At 40.1% G+C, this 22,647-nt stretch overlaps 1 protein-coding gene across 2 annotated transcripts in view; it reads left to right on the forward strand.

The window, feature by feature from the left end:
• Positions 1-17,113, forward strand: part of SNX24 (sorting nexin 24) — a 194,355-nt gene extending 177,242 nt beyond the window's left edge. The window contains exons 4-7 of one of the 2 annotated variants that reach the window (XM_077291020.1): positions 9,386-9,480; positions 10,649-10,681; positions 13,729-13,793; positions 16,078-17,113. In XM_077291020.1, the coding sequence (XP_077147135.1) occupies positions 9,386-9,480; positions 10,649-10,681; positions 13,729-13,793; positions 16,078-16,148 (264 nt within the window). In that variant the 3' untranslated portion in view covers positions 16,149-17,113. The remainder of the gene's footprint in view (positions 1-9,385; positions 9,481-10,648; positions 10,682-13,728; positions 13,794-16,077) is intronic. The other variant, XM_077291028.1, reaches the window with a different exon arrangement.
• Positions 17,114-22,647: the final 5,534 nt, after the last annotated feature.

Below are 22,647 nucleotides of genomic sequence, written 5' to 3' on the forward strand. Positions count from 1 at the left end.
AGATCTGTGATCTGTGATGTCCCCCCCTGGGACAAAGTAAAAAAGTAAAAAAAAAAAATTCCACATGTGTAAAAAAAAAAAATAATAATTCCTAAATAAATAATAATAAAAAAAAAAATATTATTCCCATAAATACATTTCTTTATCTAAAAAAAACAAACAAAAACAATAAAAGTACACATATTTAGTATCGCCGCGTCCGTAACGACCCAACCTATAAAACTGGCCCACTAGTTAACCCCTTCAGTAAACACCGTAAGAAAAAAAAAAAAAACGAGGCAAAAAACAACGCTTTATTACCATACCGCCGAACAAAAAGTGGAATAACACGCGATCAAAAAGACGGATATAAATAACCATGTTACCGCTGAAAACGTCATCTTGTCCCGCAAAAAACGAGCCGCCATACAGCATCATCAGCAAAAAAATAAAAAAGTTATAGTCCTCAGAATAAAGCGATGCCAAAATAATTATTTTTTCTATAAAATAGTTTTTATCGTATAAAAGCGTCAAAACATAAAAAAATGATATAAATGAGGTATCGCTGTAATCGTACTGACCCGACGAATAAAACTGCTTTATCAATTTTACCAAGCGCAGAACGGTATAAACGCCTCTCCCAAAAGAAATTCATGAATAGCTGGTTTTTGGTTATTCTGCCTCACAAAAATCGGAATAAAAAGTGATAAAAAATGGTCACGTGTCCGAAAATGTTACCAATAAAAACGTCAACTCGTCCCGCAAAAAACAAGACCTCACATGACTCTGTGGACCAAAATGTGGAAAAATTATAGGTCTCAAAATGTGGAGACGCAAAAACTTTTTTGCTATAAAAAGCGTCTTTTAGTCTGGTTTCACACTTGCGTTTTTATCTGCATGCGTTTATTAAAAAAACCGCATGTGTGAAAAAATGCATGTAAACGCGGTAAAACGCATGCGTTTTTATAGAAAAACACAAGAAAACAAGAAAAAAACAAAAAACCCTAACCCTACCCCTAACCCTACCCCTAACCTGAAATACGTGGCACTGAAATACGTGGCACTGAAATATACGTTTATATACGTATATACGTATATAAGTGCCACGATATTTCAGTGGCCACGTATATAAGTGCCACGTATTTAAGTGCCACGTATTTAAGTGCCACGTATTTAAGTGCCACGTATTTAAGTGCCACGTATTTAAGTGCCACGTATTTAAGTGCCACGTATTTAAGTGCCACGTATTTACGTGCCACGTATTTTTCAGTGCCTGAAATACGTGGCACTGAAATACGTGGCACTGAAATATCGTGGCACTGAAATATCGTGGTACTGAAGTATTTACGTGCCACGTATTTTTCAGTGCCTGAAATACGTGGCACTGAAATACGTGGCACTGAAATACGTGGCACTGAAATACGTGGCACTGAAATACGTGGCACTGAAATATTGTGGCACTGAAATATTGTGGCACTGAAATATTGTGGCACTGAAATATCGTGGCACTTAAATACGTGGCACTTAAATACGTGGCACTTAAATACGTGGCACTTAAATACGTGGCACTTATATACGTGGCACTTATGACTGTCAGAAAATGTTCAGTAAACGGTTAGGGGTAGGGTTTCAGGTAGAATTGGGGAGTTTCCACTGTTCAGGCACATCAGGGGCTCTCCAAACGCGACATGGCGTCCAATCTCAATTCCAGCCAATTCTGCGTTGAAAAAGTAAAACAGTGCTCCTTCCCTTCCGAGCTCTCCCGTGCGTCCAAAAAGGGGTTTACCCCAACATATGGGGTATCAGCGTACTAGGGACAAATTGAACAACAACTTCTGGGGTCCAAGTTCTCTTGTTATCCTTGGGAAAATAAAAATTTGGGGGGCTAAAAATCATTTTTGTGGGAAAAAAAATATGTTTTATTTTCACGGCTCTGCGTTGTAAACTGTAGTGAAACACTTGGGGGTTCAAAGTTCTCACAACACATCTAGATAAGTTCCTTGGGAGGTCTAGTTTCCAATATGGGGTCACTTGTGGGGGGTTTGTACTATTTGGGTACATCAGGGGCTCTGCAAATGCAACGTGACGCCTGCAGACCAATCCATTTAAGTCTGCATTCCAAATGGCGCTCCTTCCCTTCCGAGCTCTGTCATGCGCCCAAACAGTGGTTCCCCCCCACATAGGGGGTATCAGCGTACTCAGGACAAATTGGACAACAACTTTTAGGGTCCAATTTATCCTGATACCCTTATGAAAATACAAAACTGGGGGCTAAAAAATCATTTTTGTGAAAAAGAAAAATAATTTTTATTTTCACGGCTCTGCGTTATAAACTGTAGTGAAACACTTGGGGGTTCAAAGTTCTCACAACACATCTAGATAAGTTCCTTGGGGGGTCTAGTTTCCAATATGGGGTCACTTGTGGGGGGTTTGTACTGTTTGGGTACATCAGGGGCTCTGCAAATGCAACGTGACGCCTGCAGACCAATCCATTTAAGTCTGAATTCCAAATGGCGCTCCTTCCCTTCCGAGCTCTGTCATGCGCCCAAACAGTGGTTCCCCCCACATAGGGGGTATCAGCGTACTCAGGACAAATTGGACAACAACTTTTAGGGTCCAATTTATCCTGATACCCTTGTGAAAATACAAAACTGGGGGCTAAATTTCATTTTTGTGAAAAAAAAAAAAAAAAATTATTTTCACGGCTCTGCGTTATAAACTGTAGTGAAACACTTGGGGGTTCAAAGTTCTCACAACACATCTAGATAAGTTCCTTGGGGGGTCTAGTTTCCAATATGGGGTCACTTGTGGGGGGTTTGTACTGTTTGGGTACATCAGGGGCTCTGCAAATGCAACGTGACGCCTGCAGACCAATCCATTTAAGTCTGCATTCCAAATGGCGCTCCTTCCCTTCCGAGCTCTGTCATGCGCCCAAACAGTGGTCCCTCCCCACAAATGGGGTATCAGCGTACTCCAGACAAATTGGACAACAACTTTTGGGGTCCAATTTATCCTGATACCCTTGTGAAAATACAAAACTGGGGGCTAAAAAATCATTTTTGTGAAAAAAAAAAATAATTTTTATTTTCACGGCTCTGCGTTATAAACTGTAGTGAAACACTTGGGGGTTCAAAGCTCTCAAAACACATCTAGATAAGTTCCTTAGGGGGTCTACTTTCCAAAATGGTGTCACTTGTGGGGGGGTTTAATGTTTAGGCACATCAGGGGCTCTCCAAACGCAACATGGCATCCCATCTTAATTCCAGTCAATTTTGCATTGAAAAGTAAAATAGCGCTTCTTCCCTTCTGAGCTCTGCTATGCGCCCAAACAATGGTTTACACCCACATATGGGGTATCGTCGTACTCAGGACAAATTGCACAACAACTTTTGTGGTCTAATTTCTTCTCTTACCCTTGGGGAAATAAAAAAATGGGGGTGAAAAGATCATTTTTGTGAAAAAATATGATTTTTTATTTTTACGGCTCTGCATTATAAACTTCTGTGAAGCACTTGTTGGGTCAAAGTGCTCAACACACATCTAGATAAGTTCCTTAAGGGGTCTACTTTCCAAAATGGTGTCACTCGTGGGGGGTTTCAATGTTTAGGCACATTAGGGGCTCTCCAAACGCAACATGGCGTCCCATCTCAATTCCAGTCAATTTTGCATTGAAAAGTCAAATGGCGCTCCTTCCCTTCTGAGCTCTGCCCTGCGCCCAAACAATGGTTTACACCCACATATGGGGTATCAGTGTACTCAGGACAAATTGCACAACAATTTTTGGGGTCCAATTTCTTCTCTTACCCTTGGGAAAATAAAAAATTGGGGGTGAAAAGATCATTTTTGTGAAAAAATATGATTTTTTATTTTTACGGCTCTGCATTATAAACTTCTGTAAAGCACTTGTTGGGTCAAAGTGCTCACCACACATCTAGATAAGTTCCTTAGGGGGTCTACTTTCCAAAATGGTGTCACTTGTTAGGGGTTTCAATGTTTAGGCACATCAAGGGCTCTCTAAATGCAACATGGCGTCCCATCTCAATTCCAGTCAATTTTGCATTGAAAAGTCAAATGGCGCTCCTTCCCTTCCGAGCTCTGCCCTGCGCCCAAACAATGGTTTACACCCACATATGGGGTATCAGCGTACTCAGGACAAATTTCACAACAATTTTTGGGGTCCAATTTCTTCTCTCACCCTTGGGAAAATAAAAAATTGGGGGTGAAAAGATAATTTTTGTGAAAAAATATGATTTTTTATTTTTACGGCTCTGCATTATAAACTTCTGTAAAGCACTTGTTGGGTCAAAGTGCTCACCACACATCTAGATAAGTTCCTTAGGGGGTCTACTTTCCAAAATGGTGTCACTTGTGGGGGGTTTCAATGTTTAGGCACATCAGGGGCTCTCCAAATGCAACATGGCGTCCCATCTCAATTCCAGTCAATTTTGCATTGAAAAGTCAAATGGCGCTCCTTTGCTTCCAAGCTCTGCCATGCGCCCAAACTGTGGTTTACCCCCACATATGGGGTATCAGCGTACTCAGGACAAATTGTACAACAACTTTTGGGGTCTATTTTCTCCTGTTACCCTTGGTAAAATAAAACAAATTGGAGCTGAAATAAATTTTGTGTGAAAAAAAGTTAAATGTTCATTTTTATTTAAACATTCCAAAAATTCCTGTGAAACACCTGAAGGGTTAATAAACTTCTTGAAAGTGGTTTTGAGTACCTTGAGGGGTGCAGTTTTTAGAATGGTGTCACACTTGGGTATTTTCTATCATATAGACCCGTCAAAATGACTTCAAATGAGATGTGGTCCCTAAAAAAAAATGGTGTTGTAAAAATGAGAAATTGCTGGTCAACTTTTAACCCTTATAACTCCGTCACAAAAAAAAATTTTGGTTCCAAAATTGTGCTGATGTAAAGTAGACATGTGGGAAATGTTATTTATTATGTATTTTGTGTGACATATGTCTGTGATTTAAGGGCATAAAAATTCAAAGTTGGAAAATTGCGAAATTTTCAAAATTTTCGCCAAATATTCATTTTTTTCACAAATAAACGCAAGTTATATCGAAGAAATTTTACCACTAACATGAAGTACAATATGTCACGAGAAAACAATGTCAGAATCGCCAAGATCCGTTGAAGCGTTCCAGAGTTATAACCTCATAAAGGGACAGTGGTCAGAATTGTAAAAATTGGCCCGGTCATTAACGTGCAAACCACCCTCGGGGCTTAAGGGGTTAAACATCAATTGGCGACAGAATAGATACAAGTCTTTAGTCAGTTCAAATTTGTCCAAACCACTCATGGGTGAAAAGGATAACCCCTTAGCTAGCAGGTTTGTCTCAATCTGCGATAGTTGGTATGTGGACAGATTAATAATGCGTAGTTTGTTGTCCTCATTACTGGATTCTATTATTGGGTGATTTTCAGGGGGGCAATCCCTAACAGGGTTCAATAGTGTTTCTGGCTGCTGAAGCGTGTTTCTCGCCTCGAGCTCGGTGACCAAACCTTGAAATTGCGTATTCTCTTGGTGTGATTTCTTGGATTTTCTACGCCCCCTTCTGCACCGCTTTTGCGGTCGCTTGTGTCCGTAGATAAAAAATCACTACTTGTATGAGGGCCTGTCCCGCTCATGCTTTCACCCCCTTCTCTTCTCTCATTTGTCCCTGTTCTCATATCAAATTGCCTCCTATTGCCTTGATGCGTCCATCTGTACATCCTCTGTTTATCCAGATCTAGTTTATCACGCTGGAACTTGTTTTTCTTACCCCTGATAATATCACGCTCAAATTTGTCTATTAGTTCCTTTAGGTGGTTTTTAAATGGTTCTACCTGGACTTTGGAGTCAAATCTAGCCAGATCTCCCTCCTTCTTTTTGATTTCCTCCCGTATTTGAGACAGTACCACATTGTCCTGTTCTATTAGCATGTCTATAAGTATATAGGAGCATTTCTGTAGGCCCTGTTCCCATGTGGCTCTAAATTCCTGGTTCACCTCCAAGGCTGGGAATATCTGGACTCTAAGTCCCCGGAGCACCAGGCCCAACTTCTTATATTCAACCAGGCTGGTGATATTCCACCATGTTTTGGTCAGTCTTTTATGTAGATCAATAAGCTCTGTAGTCAAACTCTGAAATTCACCCTCATTTTTGCCACCACCTGTGGCTGCCACGCCCTCAACCGGGCCAAAGACATCCTTCATCTGAGCCTGCCAAGCCGCCTCCCTTGCCTTTAAATCCATTAACAATATCCCTTCCTGATGTGCCTCCACTACGCTGTGTATCTCCGCTACAGAGTAATATCTAACAGTTGGGCATTTAACATTGTTACTTGAATATCATTATATATATTTTGTATGCTTTATTGCAACATCGTATTATATGGATACTTTTCAACGTGGCATAGCTTTTAAATGTTTTTAATAGTGTGTATTGTCTGGTTTGGTGTACAATAAAAATCTATATTTTTTGAAATCATCAGTGTTGTGTGTGGTGATCCTACACGTATATGCATGTACCTAGTTCTTTTAATGGAAGGTTCAGGACAGGTGGTTGTGGGAAAAGGAGGGGCCAGAGAGGTGATTATAAAGTTTTTTTTATTATTATTATTATTATTATTATTATTATTATTATTATTATTATTATTTTTTTTTTTAACATTTTGATGGCCATTTACTGAATCCGCACAGAAACAAATTACAAAACAATCGCATTTTGGCAATTTTTTGTAGAATTCGACCACAATCTATTTTATTCACTCATCTCTAAAGATGATGTAAACCAGAGGCCAGGGGTGCACCATCCATAAGGTGATCTCTTTGCTGTAACAAACAATTTTTCTCGCCTGCATTCGACCAGATTGAGTAATCAGTAAAGATGACATAAAAATGTTCTAGTGATATAATCCACAACCGTCATAGCTATGAGCTCACTTTATTCAGGAGGAAACCTTTCTTCCTGCCTCATTTACAGTGGCTGAATACATGGCTACTGTATTCTGTGTTTGGCTCCGGTCGTCAAATTATACAATATTTTTTGTTGTGCCATTTGGAATCATGATAAACCAACGTTATAAAAACTTAAAAGGGTTTTTACTGAACTTTGATATTGATGGCATGTTCTCAGCATAGGCCATCAATATCAGAATCTGTCTGCCCTCCCACCAATCTGCTGATTGAAGGGGCCGTGACATTGCTTATTATAGAACACATACTGTGTGTATATATACTGTGTGTGTATATATATATATATATATATATATATATATATATATATATATATACACATACATATATATATATATATATATATATATATATATATATATACATATAGCACACGCTGTACACCAGACGCAGTTCCATATTTTTTGTACTGGATGTGCTTTGTACTTCAGCCCCCCTACAGTTTGCAGTGCTTGATCAAGGGTCATGGTCCTTTTAATCAAACGATCAGTTGGAGTGCTGAGAGCTGGACCCCTACTGATCCAGTATTGATGGATTACCTGAAGACAAAATCAAACTCTCAGAGAACCCTTTTTATTTATGGCAGCATATTCTGGTGACAGAGCTGCTTTAACCATAATTACCATGGCTATGGCCAGCTACCAATCGGCTGTTTGATACTTGTATGCGGAGAGTAGAGTGATGTTATGATTGCTTTATGATCACCTTGATAAGGTTGGCTCTGTGGTACCTGCATTTAGGCTTGTGCCATGTGGAAAGCTTCGAGATCGGTGTTAGCGGACTATGAGAATGCAACTAAGTGCCATTATGGTGGTTTTGGTTTGGTGTCACTCATCCCCCATTATACTTTCTCTTTTTTTGCATGGCTATAGCACTCTTTCTACCTAATACTATAAGGTTATATGCACACGTTGCGGATTAGACTGTGGAGTTTTCTGTGCAAATTCTGCATTTTTTGGCAGAAAACACAGGTCAAAATCCGCGTGGGTTTTTTTTGGCGGATTTTGTGCCTTTTTTTTTTTCGCAGATTTGCTGCGAATTCTGTGCGGATGTCTTCCTTTTTTTACCTCTGCGGTTTTCTAATATGGAATGGGTGCAGAAACGCTTCAGGTCCGCAAAAAGAATTGACATGGGCCTTTTTTGAATCTGCTGCGTTTTTCGTGTGGAGTTTTCCGCACCATTAGCACAGCATGTTTTTTTCCCATTGATTGACATTGTACTGTAAATCACTTGCGGCTCTGCAGCGAATCTGCGCGGGAAAAAACGCTGCAGATCCCCAGGAAATCTGCAACGTGTGCACATACCCTAAAACAGTGTTCCCTAACTCCAGTCCTCTAAAGCCACCAACAGATCCTGTTTTCAGGGTTTCTATAGTATTGCACAGGTGTAGGGAATACCGAAAGCATGACCTGTTAGTGACTCTTTAGGACTTTAGTTGGGGAACACTGCTCTAGAATATCATCTCTTCTGAAAAGAAAACTTTTTTTCATCTACACAGGGGGACTTTGACTTTTATCTTTTTCTTTATATATATATATATATATATATATATATATATATATATATATATATATATATATATATATATATATATATATATATATATATATATATATATATATGTGTATATATGTGTGTGTGTGTGTGTGTGTGTGTTTGTCCTACCCTTATTGGATCCATAAAGCAATGTATGTGTGAGATAAAGTTGTAATTTCCCATTTTATGAGGTCTTAGAGTTACTTATTTTAAGATTGCCTATTGGACATTGAATGGCTTTATTGTTATATTTTCATTATCTATATTTGCGCTTTCTCTAAGTTCCAGGGTCACATTCATAATGTCAAACCATATCAGACGAAATGCCTTCATGTTAATTTAGAGAAATATCAGGCCTTAGCCGCACCAACCATGACAATGAGATTGGTGGCCTGTCCTTTGTCATTCACAGATATACTAGAGATGTGGCCAGTGCATAGTAAGCTGATCTGTCAAACTAAACAAACAACTCACATTGTTAACATTTCCTAAATCTTGCATTAATAAAACCAGAGTAAGTCTGTGAAACCACAGGAGATTTCCTCTTTCTCACAGCAATGATGGATTGGATTCCTTCAAGGCTGAGTAATGAAATTGCCTCAACTACTGAAACGAAACATTTTGTTTTCTTTTTGCTTCCTTCTCGGCACAAACAGGAGTTACCCTTTACAGTGACACAAAAAATAATATTTACTTGACATTTTTTTATTCTTGACGTTAACATTTGCTTAGTTTTTTTTTATAATTAGCCCTTTTAATTAATTTTCGGCTGTACTCATTGATCATTTTGATTTGATGTAAAAGGTGAATATTCAGACCATCAGATTTTTAATTATTCTAATAATTTGATGAAAAATTGATTTGCATGAAACGGCAATAAAAAATGATGTCTTTTTCTAGACTATTATATATGAAAATGAAGAACTCCCAAAGATATTTCTGGATTTTCTGAATGTCCGCCATCTGCCATCTTTGCCAAAAGCTGAAAGTTGCGGGTACAGTATTCAGTTTTACTCCATTTTACATTCACCTTATCGAGACATTTATTAAAATGAACGCAGTTGGAAGCAATTAGTACAGCAACGAATCATATTCCACATATCAGTGGTATGTATGTGATTGGTATGTGATTGGTAGCTATCGGCATCTCTGCCGCTCTTGCCTAGTACTGGTGGTAATAAACCCCACCTGTTGTCTGAAATCAATAATATGGAACATTTTATCTTCTTATGACTATGTCTTGACCTACCTGTTTGTACATTTGCTACATTTCGCATCCACCATCACGTGAGTAAAATCCCATCACAGAGGAGAAGTGTTTAAGATAGAGACCACCAGTTGTGTATTAGGCAAAATAAAGAACTTCATTGTTTGAAACTCATCGCCTGTTGGGACACAAGGTGGTGCGCCTTCTTTGGATCTCTCTGAATAAAGGTGAAGTTTCCTCCAGACTCAGTATGGATACTTTTCTGTAATAATATCAAGTTACACAGAAGATAAAGTACTTTGATATTGATGGCCTATCCTTAAAGGGGTTATCTGGGACTATTTAATTTTTTTTTCTTATGGGCCTAAGAACTTACAGGCAGATAGTTGCCAACTACTTGCCTTTTGTGCCCTGCACCGATATGTCAGTGACATCTTTTCGACAGAGCAACTGCTTTTCTTCCGCTCTGTTGTTGGGGTGTGTCACGACGATGTTATACTGACATCCGGCTCCTTGATGCCTAACTGCGGTGAGGCAGCTGTCAGTCAGCATGACGTCGGCAGGTACGCCCCGTTGACAGAGCAGCACGAACGAGGAAGCAGCAGAAGGTCTGTGATCGTTCTAAGCCGGCACTGAGCAGAACAGCCAGGTAGTTAGCATCTGTAACTTATCATTTGCTGTCAGCCGAACAATGGTTTGTTTGGCAGCCATCTTGGCTGTCTCTTCATTACACAGGAGCACTCCTGTTTTCTATGAGGGGGCCGTCACCAGACATGTTTGGTGGTGGCTTATATCCAGAAGAACAATGTGTTTGAAGTTCCCAGATTGGATGTTGCATATCAACAACTCCCCCAACAATTCATTGATATCAGCAGGTTCAGCTGGCATTAATCTAATGTATATTATGGGGGGGACTTTAGGATGTTGTCCTAAGTCGTAACTGTTCTGTCTTTCAGTTCCATTGACGACATTGAATCAGAAGAAACAAGGTAGGAAGATTATATTTCCTGCGCACTGCATGATGTAGGAGAACCTCAGCAGATGACCGTGCTGTTACTAGTAAAAATCTCTATAGAAAGACCAACATATTACCGCCATATGGTGACATATATTGATAGATACCAGAGCTGCAGAACATATGAGATTACAGTACAGTTATATATAGTAACTTACAGCTGGTGATCTTTCTGATGAAATCGTTCACTTTTCCCATCTTTTCCATCTGGCCCAGACCAACATGACCACTTCTCCAGCCAGGACTCGGCTGCAGAGATTACAACAAAGACACATCTGACTTCTCACATTTCCAGCACTATTCCAATCTATTCCCAACCTGCACAAACTCCTTATCCTTCTGATACCCCAACACTGAGCTGTATGTGTCCCTATTACGGTGCCCACTGTGTGGTACCATGTGCCCTCTAATTTTCCTTCTACTGGAGGCTTAGATTTCCCTTTCATTGCACTCGTAAAGTATGATGTCAACAAAAGTACCCCATAAACACTAAGATACAACTACAGTGAATTCCACCACAGTACCCGCCACACGCACAGTATGATGACCATACTGTTCCCCACCCCTCCACTGCCTGGAAAAGTATGGTGACCCCAACACAGAATGATCCTCCAAATGTGACCTCCACACAGCCCTCCGTGCAGTATAATGGGCCTACATACAATATAATGGCCCCCACACAGGCCTCCACAGAGTATGATGGACTCCACACAAATGTATAGTTACTAGCATACAGTTTAAAGGCTCCCACATAAGCCTCCAAATATTATAATATCCTCCACATGGTCCTAAATACAGCATAATGCACCTCATAGTCCTTACAGTATAATGCACCTAATAGTCCGTACCGTATAATGTAGCACAATACTTTATAATGCACCCTATAGACCATACAGTATAATGTACCCATACAGTATAATGCACTACATAGCCCATACATTATAATACAGTATAAGGCACCCCATAGGCCATACAGTATAATGTAGCCCATACAGTATAGGGCACCCCATAACCCGTACAGTATAAGCCACTCCATGGCCCATACAACTACACCAAAATTATTTCTGGATCCACTAAGAGTACTGGCAAAAAGAAGCATGAAACAGCCAAAAACACTTAAAGATATGAAACTTCTTTGTAAAGGGTGAAAAAAATCTATTTTGTAAATTATTAAAAAGGCATATACTGTATATCTAAAATCAGTATCACAATAGATAAAAATGAATGGAAGGAACAAATACAGGACACAAAGAAGTGAGTACACCTGGGTAGTATAGCCTATAATACACTGTATATTCCATGTGAAATCAGTAAAATACAAAAGTATTATGCCAGAAAAACAGTGTCCATATGGAAAGTAAAAAGAAGTGCTAAGCGAAGCATAAATAAGTCACAGTGACAATCCTGCATAGCACAAATTTATCTGTCAGCATATAGACCACACATATGGGACTAATAGTAAAGGTAACATTACCTGTAGTGTATGAAAGGAGGGACCCACCACACCTGACACACGTTTTGCAATGAAATGCTTTATCCAGGGGTCATGGCCCATGCAGAATAATGCACCCCATAGCCCATACAGAATAATGCATCCCTCCATGATCCCCATGGTTCTCACAGTATAATGCTTTCCTCCATGGTCCATACAGTATAGTGCATCACCCCATGGTCCATGAAGTATAGTGCAACCACCCATGATCCATACCGTAAAATGCATTTCCCCATGGTCCTCACAGTATAATGCATCCCTCCATGGTCCATACAGTATAATGCATCCCTCCATGGTCCATACAGTATAATGCATCCCCCATGGTCCATATAGTATAGTGCAACTACCGATGATCCATACAGTAAAATGCATTTCCCCATGGTCCTCACAGTATAATGCTTTCCTCCATGGTCCATACAGTATAGAGCATCACCCCATGGTCCATACAGTATAGTGCAACCACCCATGATCCATACCGTAAAATGCATTTCCCCATGGTCCTCACAGTATAATGCATCCCTCCATGGTCCTTACAGTATAATGCATCCCTCCATGGTCCATACAGTATAATGCATCCCTCCTTGGTCCATACAGTATAATGCATCCCCCCATGGTCCATATAGTATAGTGCAACTGCCCATGATCCATACAGTAAAATGCATTTCCCCATGGGCCTCACAGTATAATGCTTCAATCCATGGTCCATACAGTATAGTGCATCCCCCCATGGTCCATACAGTATAGTGCAACCGCCCGTGATCCAAACCGTAAAATGCATTTCCCTATGGTCCTCACAGTATAATGCATCCCTCCATGGTCCTCAGTGCAGTTTTATGGCCACCACAATGTTCTAAAACAAATAAAATACAATACTTGCCTCTCCTCCTCGTTCCTCCTCTGCTCTGGTGTCCGCAGCTTGTCTTCTGAAGCTTCGCACATCTCAGCATAGAGGACGACATGTAGTGACTTCATTGTGCGGAGACGTCAGATGTCACGGAAGAATGATGGAGGAGGAAGCGTCAGCTGATGCTCCCTTCTCCATCATTGCTTTCAACTGTATTGGCAGATGCCGATACAGCTGAACTTGCGGGGCCTCTCCGGCTCACGGGCCCCATACTGGCAGAGCAGGGAGATCATGTCTGCCGCAGAGTTTAACTGTATCGGCACGCTGCACACGCTGATCCTGTTAAAAGTATCGTAGTTCCAGGTGGGCCCCTCAGCGCTTGGCCCAGGGCAACCGACACCTTTGCCCCTCCAGTAGCTACACTACTCCTATTGTTAGGTAAACAAAACCTAATAATCACATATGTACGCCATTGTCATAATATTCTATCTATGAATACACCAAACATGAAGAATACATCATAGTCACATGAAGGCACCTGCAGATTTTCACTTTAGAGCTGCCCATGTGAGAACGGTGAATATCATCGCACTGCGGTCTCCGCTCATCATATTATTGAAACTAGTTTGTTGTATTTTCTGCTTCCCATTCGTGATGTTGATACTTGTGTTTTTGACCTTTCCAGCAAACTGTCCCACCAGCCTGTGCTGCTATTCCTGAGGGATCCATACGTCTTGCCTAAAGCCAACGGTAATCAGACCCGTCATGTGTTAACTGCTGTTTACTGATCACTCGCAGCAACAGAAATTATTAGTAAAAGTACATTTCATAATAAAGAGCAACGCTGGCAGAGGAAATTGGTACACATATCACCTGAAATTGTGACTTTATCATAATGGTACAAAAAGATTTCCACTGCTTTCTAATAATATGCAGTCAATTGTAAAATGGGGCTATGGGAGAGGTGTGTGTGTGTATATAGGTATATGTATCTATCTATGTATGACATATTGAGCGAGCCCCTTCTTATTGATTATTACTAATAAAATGATGTCTGTCACAATTATGGATGAACAAAATCCAACTGCACTAATAACCCAAACCATTTCGCCATTCATGTTTTGAGCACATTAAGTAATCACCACTATGCAGGAAGAAAAAGTAAATGATCCTCTGACTTAAGAACGTCTCTAAAAGCTAACGGCAAAAATATGTTTCAATTACATTGGATTAATAGCATATTTTGGTTTTATGTGGGCTTTGCCGTTACGTTAAGGCACACGAAGCCTAGTAGGGTCTTCTCAATAAAGATGGGTTAATGTAAATGATAGATGACTCAAGGCAGATAAATTTTGGAAGACCTCAGATAATGTATTATAGAGATGCCTGAAGCTGGAAAAGAATTGATAAAGAGCTTTGATTGACAGCCCGCTCTACACATACGCGCTGCACATACACTGCAGAGCTGGTGCTCATTCAGAGAGCTGGGGAGTTCTAACCACGCGCTCACTGTATCGGGAGCAGTGACTGTTACTGTTCTCTGCATCTCCCCAATGACTGTAGCCGCTGCTCTAGTAAGTTGGCTTCACAGGATTTAACTATTTACCTGGAGATTAACCCTATATTTTAAGGTAAATAGCTGTTCTAAACGTGACTGGTTCCTTTTAAGGTCACTTTCAGAGCACAATGGGCAATCCTGTAAGAGGTGGTGGGTATCCCAGTTATAACCACAAGACCCGAAAACTACCGATTGCAAAAACCTCTGTTCATGTTTCCGCTATTATAAAAACAATTAACAAGATCTGTGTTGACGAAAGTACAAGAAGGAAGCCTCTGCAGTCACCCAAAAAGTTTTTGAGCTAATCTCAAGTTTGTCCAAGTCCGCCTGAATATGGCAGTTGCTTCTGAGCAAATGTTCAATGCCAGACAAGATAAAAATGGAACGTTTTACCATATATGTACCATGCTATGCTTAGAAAAAGAACACTCCAAAACCTCATCCCAACTGTGAAGCATGATGGAGGGAGCACCATGGATTAGAGAACAATGAGTTCTAAGGTGCATCAGAACATTTTACAGGAGTGTGTAAGGCAGTAGTCCATGATCTTACACTGAAGAGATTTCGGGTGGACCAACAAGACAGTAATCCAAAGCACAGAAGTAAATCGACTAAGGAATGACTACAAAAGATGACTTGTATTTTGGAATGGCCTGACATTAACCCTATCCAGATGCAGAGGCAAGACCTGAAAAGTTCTGTACACACAAGACATCCCAGAAATATTGATCAACTGAAATGCATGTGCAGAAAGACATGGTCCAAAAATTATCCTCAGTGATGTGTAATTCTTATTTGCTGCTTCAGAAACATTTACTGGAGGCTACTGCTGCTCACAGAGAATCTAGTGTGTCTTAGTCATGAGTTCACTTACTTTTTCTCCAGGCATACATGAACAGTACAACTGGACAGTGTTTGCATGTTAGTAGTATATTTAGATTTAATTGTTACTTGGATAACAATCTGCCCACATTTTGTTAGTAATCAATGCAAAAATGTAGGTCCGCCCAAAGGGTTCACTTGTTTTTTTTTTCTTGCAACATTTGGTACTGCTGATCACTTCTTGCAGAAGTGATCTGTCACTGATCATTTGTATAGAAATAATCACCTTTTGTGTTAACCATTAATTGACCAACATGTCACACTCTCTTGAAAAGAAAGAGGTTCTTCAGCTTCTGTGGTATTAAACAGCATAACATACAGCACAACAGATGTTGCAGAACTTCTTTTTTTTTTTTTTTTTTTTTTTAAAGTATTAAACAGAAAGCGCCTCTTACTCTTCAGAAACTAAAACCAATTCTTTAGCAGATTTACGGTATCTCTGTCTGTGACAATCAATAATGATGCTATTTTGTCTTAATAAAAAGAATAAATGTTAATGGTTGAGGTTCAGAAGCTCTGGAGTATTTCCTGCTGCTCTCCATGTCATTACAGATCAGCACCTAATCCTGTGTCAATGTATTTTTTCCCTCCCAGATCTTGCCGCCAATGTGGTGATTGAGGGCGTTCTTCATGGTATATTTTACCCACATCTCCAGACCAGCTAAAACTCTAATATCTGCAATATCTGTCCTGAAACCGGTGGAGCGGTCAGGGGGATAATCCGTTTTCTTGAATGCTTGGCTGCTGTACCAGCGATGGAGCCCGCTAATCAGTGTACTAGTGTATTGTTTACTATGGAATCTAATAATGGAGCAAAGGGAGCAACAAGAACCCATCACAAGTGTCAAATCATGCCAGTCTACTTGCCAAACAGGCGGAAGTATGGACTCTATATCTCATTACCGGATTTTCAGAATGTGTCAGAAGATGCCATTCTTGGGGATCTACTCCATGATCTTGTGCTTCAGCCAATTTGAAAATTAAAAAGAATGTCAGCAGGTTTTTGCCATTTAATCTGAGAGCAGCATAATGTAGGAGCAGATGCCCTAATTCCAAGGACGTGTCACTTGTTCAGCAGCTTGCTGTAATTTCAATACAATCAGTGTTTTATCAGTAGGAGATTATCACTGCAGGACTAGATTTCACAGGCAGACCAGTCAAGCAGATCTGTGTAACCCCGCCCCCAGCACTGATTGGCAGCTTCCTATGTGCACTGTACATTGTCAGCCAGATGCTGATTAGTGGTGGGGTTGGGGTTATACACAGCTCAGCTTCCTGACCACTGCTACACCAACAACAGGGATTAATACAAACTACACCCAGTAGCCCAGTAAGTGATACATCACTGGAATTGGGGACTTTGCCCCTACATCATGCTGCCATCAGATTACATAGCATAAATATACAGTGTCCAGAGCCATTCAAGGGCAAGATAGATTTCTGTAATAGGAATGTCTTGAGCAGGCGGAGCGTCTTCAGTTAGGACTCAGCGGGGGGCTCTGGGGATGAATCATGTAATCGTTAGTGCAATATATTTCACCTTTTCCCTCGCTTTACTCAGAGAGGTCAGAAAGGGAATAGGTATTTTCATAAATGATGCAAATATACAAATTAATGAGCTACTTTATAGAAACTGGTGTGTGTGTGTTTGTGTGTGTGTATATATATATATATATATATATATATATATATATATATATATATATATATATATATATATATATATATATATATATATATATATAGTCAGTTAACATGCTGCTCCTCTATTAATGTTTTTACAAACTAAAAGGGAAGCGTTAGACCCACCGAGGACAGACGTGCGGTCTAGGAGCCTCTGCTATTGGAGAGTCCAATTTAATGTTTTAAAAGGGTTATTCCTGTTTTTCACATTTATGCTATATCCTCATTTGCTTTAGCCCTGCTCTCGAGATGTGTGGGACCTGCTTCTTTCATACATTCATGGCATATCCTGTGGATAAGCAATGAATGTAAAAGATGGGAATAAGACTTTGACAAAACTAAATTCATCCTAAAATGAAGTTTTCGATACAGTCTAGTAACCAGCTTGCGTGACACATTTTTATTTCATGATGCCTACAGCTCCTTTGTTCTGCTGTCCCCAGTCCTGGATTTCCCGTCCCGTTCTCTGTTAGTGTCAGGGAGGTTATAGGCCCTCTTTAACTGTCTGTTTTATAAAAAAAATAAAAACACACAGTTAATCCTATTAATCCTATAAAGATTAATTTATATTTAGAAATATTTAGAAATGTATTAAAAATAATTAAAATTAAAAAAAATTGATCTTTTAAAGGAAACCTGATACCTGAAAAAATGGTCTTAACCTATATGGAGTTAATCTGCAGGTAATAGCGTCACTAACCTGCCCGGTTCTGAGACTTAATTTCCTCCCGGCAGCGGGGGTCCAACTTTATTCCCCTGGGAGCATTCCAGTCTCAGTCTCGGGGGTGTCACCGGAGCAGGTTCAGTGAACGCTTTGTGTATAGAGAGTGGTAGCTGTAACTACACCCTGGGACTGACTGACAGCTGGCTCAACATTAGGGCCGGCTATCAGTGAGTGCGGGGGGCTCGGTTACGGCCGCCACGCTCTATACACAGAGTGATGACTGAAACCGGAACGCTGCCATGGAGAATAAAGTTGATTTCCTCCCGGCAGCGTGGGTCTAAGTACCGGCACTGGGCTGGTTCACAGCACTATTAACTTGTAGATTATCTGCTCTGTAACAGCATTTTTTCATGACCGGTTCCCTCTAAATGACCTGATAGCCCACAGGATTTCATTGTGAACCTCCAGTCCACCAGCTCTTGGTACTTGGTGCAGACATATAGCGTCAGTGCCTTTAAAAGCTCTGTCCGACTAGTATATGCTCTTACACCAACATCCAGTACAAGCCATCTCAGCAGCTTATGGCACGTGCAAAGTGTACAGATGGGGTCGAGCCTACTAGTTCCCCCCCACTCCACTACACATGCCACGAAGATGCCATGGCTGCCGTAAGAGGACTATGTGCATGGATACCTTTTATAAATACAAGTCACCACCTATCAATGACTGACCTGATGGAGCAGAAGACTGGAATATTATCATGGGGACATTGGAGCTGGAGGATGACAAGAACTTCAAGTACTGAGACCACGGCAAAGAAGTTAGTTACTAAAACACTTTTTCACTTTTGTTGTGCAAACTAAATGGGATTTTCTGTAAGTTTGTGAAGTTCTCCTAGGTAGGAGAATCTCTGGCCTTGGGCAGGTTACCATCAAAAAGATCAAAGGGGTTTTACCATTATGTTAATTGATTGCATGTCTGCAAAATTGGGGAAAAAATGTACCGTAAGTCCTACAGCACTAGAAGATGCCCCAAGTGAATGAATCTCATATGCGACACTGGCACAGTTCCAGCGAATACTGAAGGAGCCATTGTTACTAGCGATGCTGGCCCTACCTTCTGGTGATTGCCGGGGTATCTGCAGCCGGACGCCCTGCCACCAGTAATCAGATATGGGAAACTCATTTAATGTAAAGTGTTGCATATATTTATAAGCAGAATTGCTATATTTCTACCATGAGAATATTTCAGTCCAGATGATCTGGTGTGGTGGTCTTTCATACATTGAAGGGGTATTCCTACTCACTTTTGCATGAACAAGAGAGTTGGGCCAATGATGTTACATGTACTGATGCGTGCTGGCCATGTGCGCGATCGGCAGGTGTCATTTACTTATCCAACTCATGTCAGCAGGTAGCAGATGTGACGTCGTCTGCCCCGCTCGCCCCCCGATGTGCTTGTGATTGGAGCTGGAATACCCCTTTAACTGCAGCAAGCGTGTATCTCACCCTGGGGATTGTGCAGCAGCTCTAGAATATTACAAAGCAAATGATGGAGTCTGCTCCAAACTGTGCACTGACCATTCAGAAGATTTCAAAAAAAAAAATCTTCAGGGAAAAAAAAACCTTCCAAAAAAGGTTCAAAAACTCTTCAAAACCTTTTTAGGAAATTAAAAACATAAGCGACGTTTTCCGAAGCAATTTCCACTAAAACGCAATCTGAGATTGTGGTGCAGAAACTCCAAGGTTTTGAGATTTGGAGGAGGATTTGAAGAAAGTGTGCTCAGTTTCTGCTCCAAACCTTCCTAGAAAAACTCAGTGTGCACATGGCCAACGTCTCGATTTGCATCCATGTGCATATTCCCTTACAGGGCTTGCTGGGAGGTCATCATCCTCTCCTCTTTGTTGCATATCCACTAAAGGCAGAGAAGCCATTATGCATGATCCATCATATTCAGTGTTATTGTTGGGGATGACCCATAAATAATATATATTGCCTGTCCTCAGGATAGTTGATAAATGTATGATCGCTGGCCGATCACACGAAGAGGGGTCCCAAAGTCCGTCCCTGTGTAAGCAGAGCTCTAGTGAGCATGTGCGAACAATGTCATTTACTGCCTAGAGGGGGGGGGAGTTGTCTCACTTGCACAGTACCGCTCCATTCACAGGGATTTGGGTTCCCAGAATCTAAGGACAGAGACAAGAATAATGAATTCATATCTGAATAAGTGAAGGGAAATACTGACGCTTGTAGAATAATGAACAGTGCTGCTTGAAGTTTCCCTTTAACCAATCAGATGTTTTCTATGATATTGTACAGATACAAACTAACTGCTGATTGGTTAGATTGTTTTCTTCTTATGTAAGGTCATTGTTCACCAGTCTGTCTACAGAAGAGATTGTGTGGACTGAAGGGATTCCCTGAAACTGGTACAAAATGTATATTTGATAGGATACAAAGCTTTAGAGAATATAACTACTTGGCTGTAACTGTGCCATAACAGTATGGAACCTTCAGCTTGTGTAATACGTATGTGAATAGTACAGTGACACGACTGACGCTGCATGAGATATCTAGGATTTTTACTGTACGCTATATTTTTGTACATTATGTAATAAAGCATGCTATTGTTGGATTAATGAACGTTTACCACTACAGAATTGCTATTATGTCCTTATGATGCTATTAATGAGATGGAAGAAAAACTAGACTTGAATCTTTGCTGTAATAAAGAATATTAACTGCACGACTTGTCTGTGGAGCTTCACTGAGGAAGGTGACACAGCGCCACTCCAAGGTGGAGTCCGGTTCTATTACATTATCAAATACCTCTGTGGCAAGAAGTGCAGTCAGTCACCAGCACACCACATCATATGTTACGGCAGAAGCCATGTGTGTGTTGAGGACTTTCAGAGGCAGAAAACCCCCAGGAGAAGTGGTGCTCCATATATGCAGCTGCCTATAAGGCCGGCTTCATGCATTCATGGTTCATGCGCAGACCGTGATGTGCAGAATGGCCACAGACTTCCTGCCCCAACGCCAACAGCCTCATATACCGTATACCTACAGTGGCATGTAAAAGTTTGGGCACCCCTGGTCAAAATGACTGTTATTGTGAACAGACAAGCAAGTTGAAGATGAAATGATCTCTAAAAGCCCTAAAGTTAAGGAAGACACATTTTGTTTTGTATTTTAGTCAAAAAATATATATATTTTCATCTTTTACATTTTAAAAATTACAAAAAGGAAAATACAGGAAAGATATATATCTTGGTACCGTGTTAGCCAGTAGATAGAAAAATATTTAGAATTGAGAGTCCTCTCAATTCTAAAAAGGAAAATAGGCAGATGCAAACGTTTGGACACCCTTGGAGATTTGTGTGCTCAGAAACTTTGACCAAGGTTTCAGACATTAATTAGTCTTAGGGTATGCGCACACGTTGTAGATTTGCCTGTGGAATTTTCTGTGCAGATTCTGCATCTCTTGGCAGAAAACGCTGGTAAAAATCCGCACAGATTTGATGCGGGTTTTTTTTCATGCGTTTTTGAAAGTTAAATTAAGATCCATTATTGAACAAAAAAAAAAAAGGAATTGTGATGTCATTTGTTGTCCAACCACTTCATTTTCATACTCCATTGAAGAATAATGTTTACACACTCAGAAAGATAGATAACACAGGTCAACAAAAAAAATTTTTTTTTCTGGTGTCCAAAATATTTTAATGAATTTGGGGTATTTTTGGGGTGCTGATTCTGAATATGTCATCAGTTTTGCCAGATTGGCTCAAGTTTTTGAGATTTTTGGTATCTTATTTATAGCACTTGTTGGTAAATGCGACGCATCATCTCATTAATTTCTTTGGATTAGTACTTGAACTGAGCAGTTCTCAATATAGTTTTGTGTTAATTAGTGTTCTAAAAGTTTGTTCATAGCTTGATTTTTGCACTAACTTTATGTTGTTGTCTGTTTTCCAGTGAAAAGCATGAACTCATCAAGAAGAAGTTGTCTTAACGATCCAGACTCATTCTGTTACATTTGTGGTGAATACACACTGCCAAAACATAGAAGAAACATAACAGACTTCGTAAAAAAAGTGTATTTTGCCTATTTTGGGGTTATGCTTGGGGACCAAGACAAGTTTTGGGCACCACACATAGTGTGCAAAGCATGTATCGAATTATTACGAAAATGGAGCAAAGGACAAAGAAAAAGCTTCAAATTTGGTGTTCCAATGGTGTGGAGAGAGCCAAAAAATCATCATGATGACTGTTATTTCTGTGCAGTGCAAGTGCAAGGATTCAATAAGCATAAGAAACGAAAATGGGAGTAACATGGAATCTGCAAGAAGGCCTGTCCCTCATTGTGAAGATGTGCCTCTACCTGTGTTTACCATAAATAACAGTCATCATGATGATTTTTTGGCTCTCTCCACACCATTGGAACACCAAATTTGAAGCTTTTTCTTTGTCCTTTGCTCCATTTTCGTAATAATTCGATACATGCTTTGCACACTATGTGTGGTGCCCAAAACTTGTCTTGGTCCCCAAGCATAACCCCAAAATAGGCAAAATACACTTTTTTTACGAAGTCTGTTATGTTTCTTCTATGTTTTGGCAGTGTGTATTCACCACAAATGTAACAGAATGAGTCTGGATCGTTAAGACAACTTCTTCTTGATGAGTTCATGCTTTTCACTGGAAAACAGACAACAACATAAAGTTAGTGCAAAAATCAAGCTATGAACAAACTTTTAGAACACAAATTAACACAAAACTATATTGAGAACTGCTCAGTTCAAGTACTAATCCAAAGAAAT

The sequence above is a fragment of the Ranitomeya variabilis genome, chromosome 1, assembly GCF_051348905.1.
Source record: "Ranitomeya variabilis isolate aRanVar5 chromosome 1, aRanVar5.hap1, whole genome shotgun sequence".
NCBI classification, from domain to species: Eukaryota; Metazoa; Chordata; class Amphibia; order Anura; family Dendrobatidae; genus Ranitomeya; species Ranitomeya variabilis.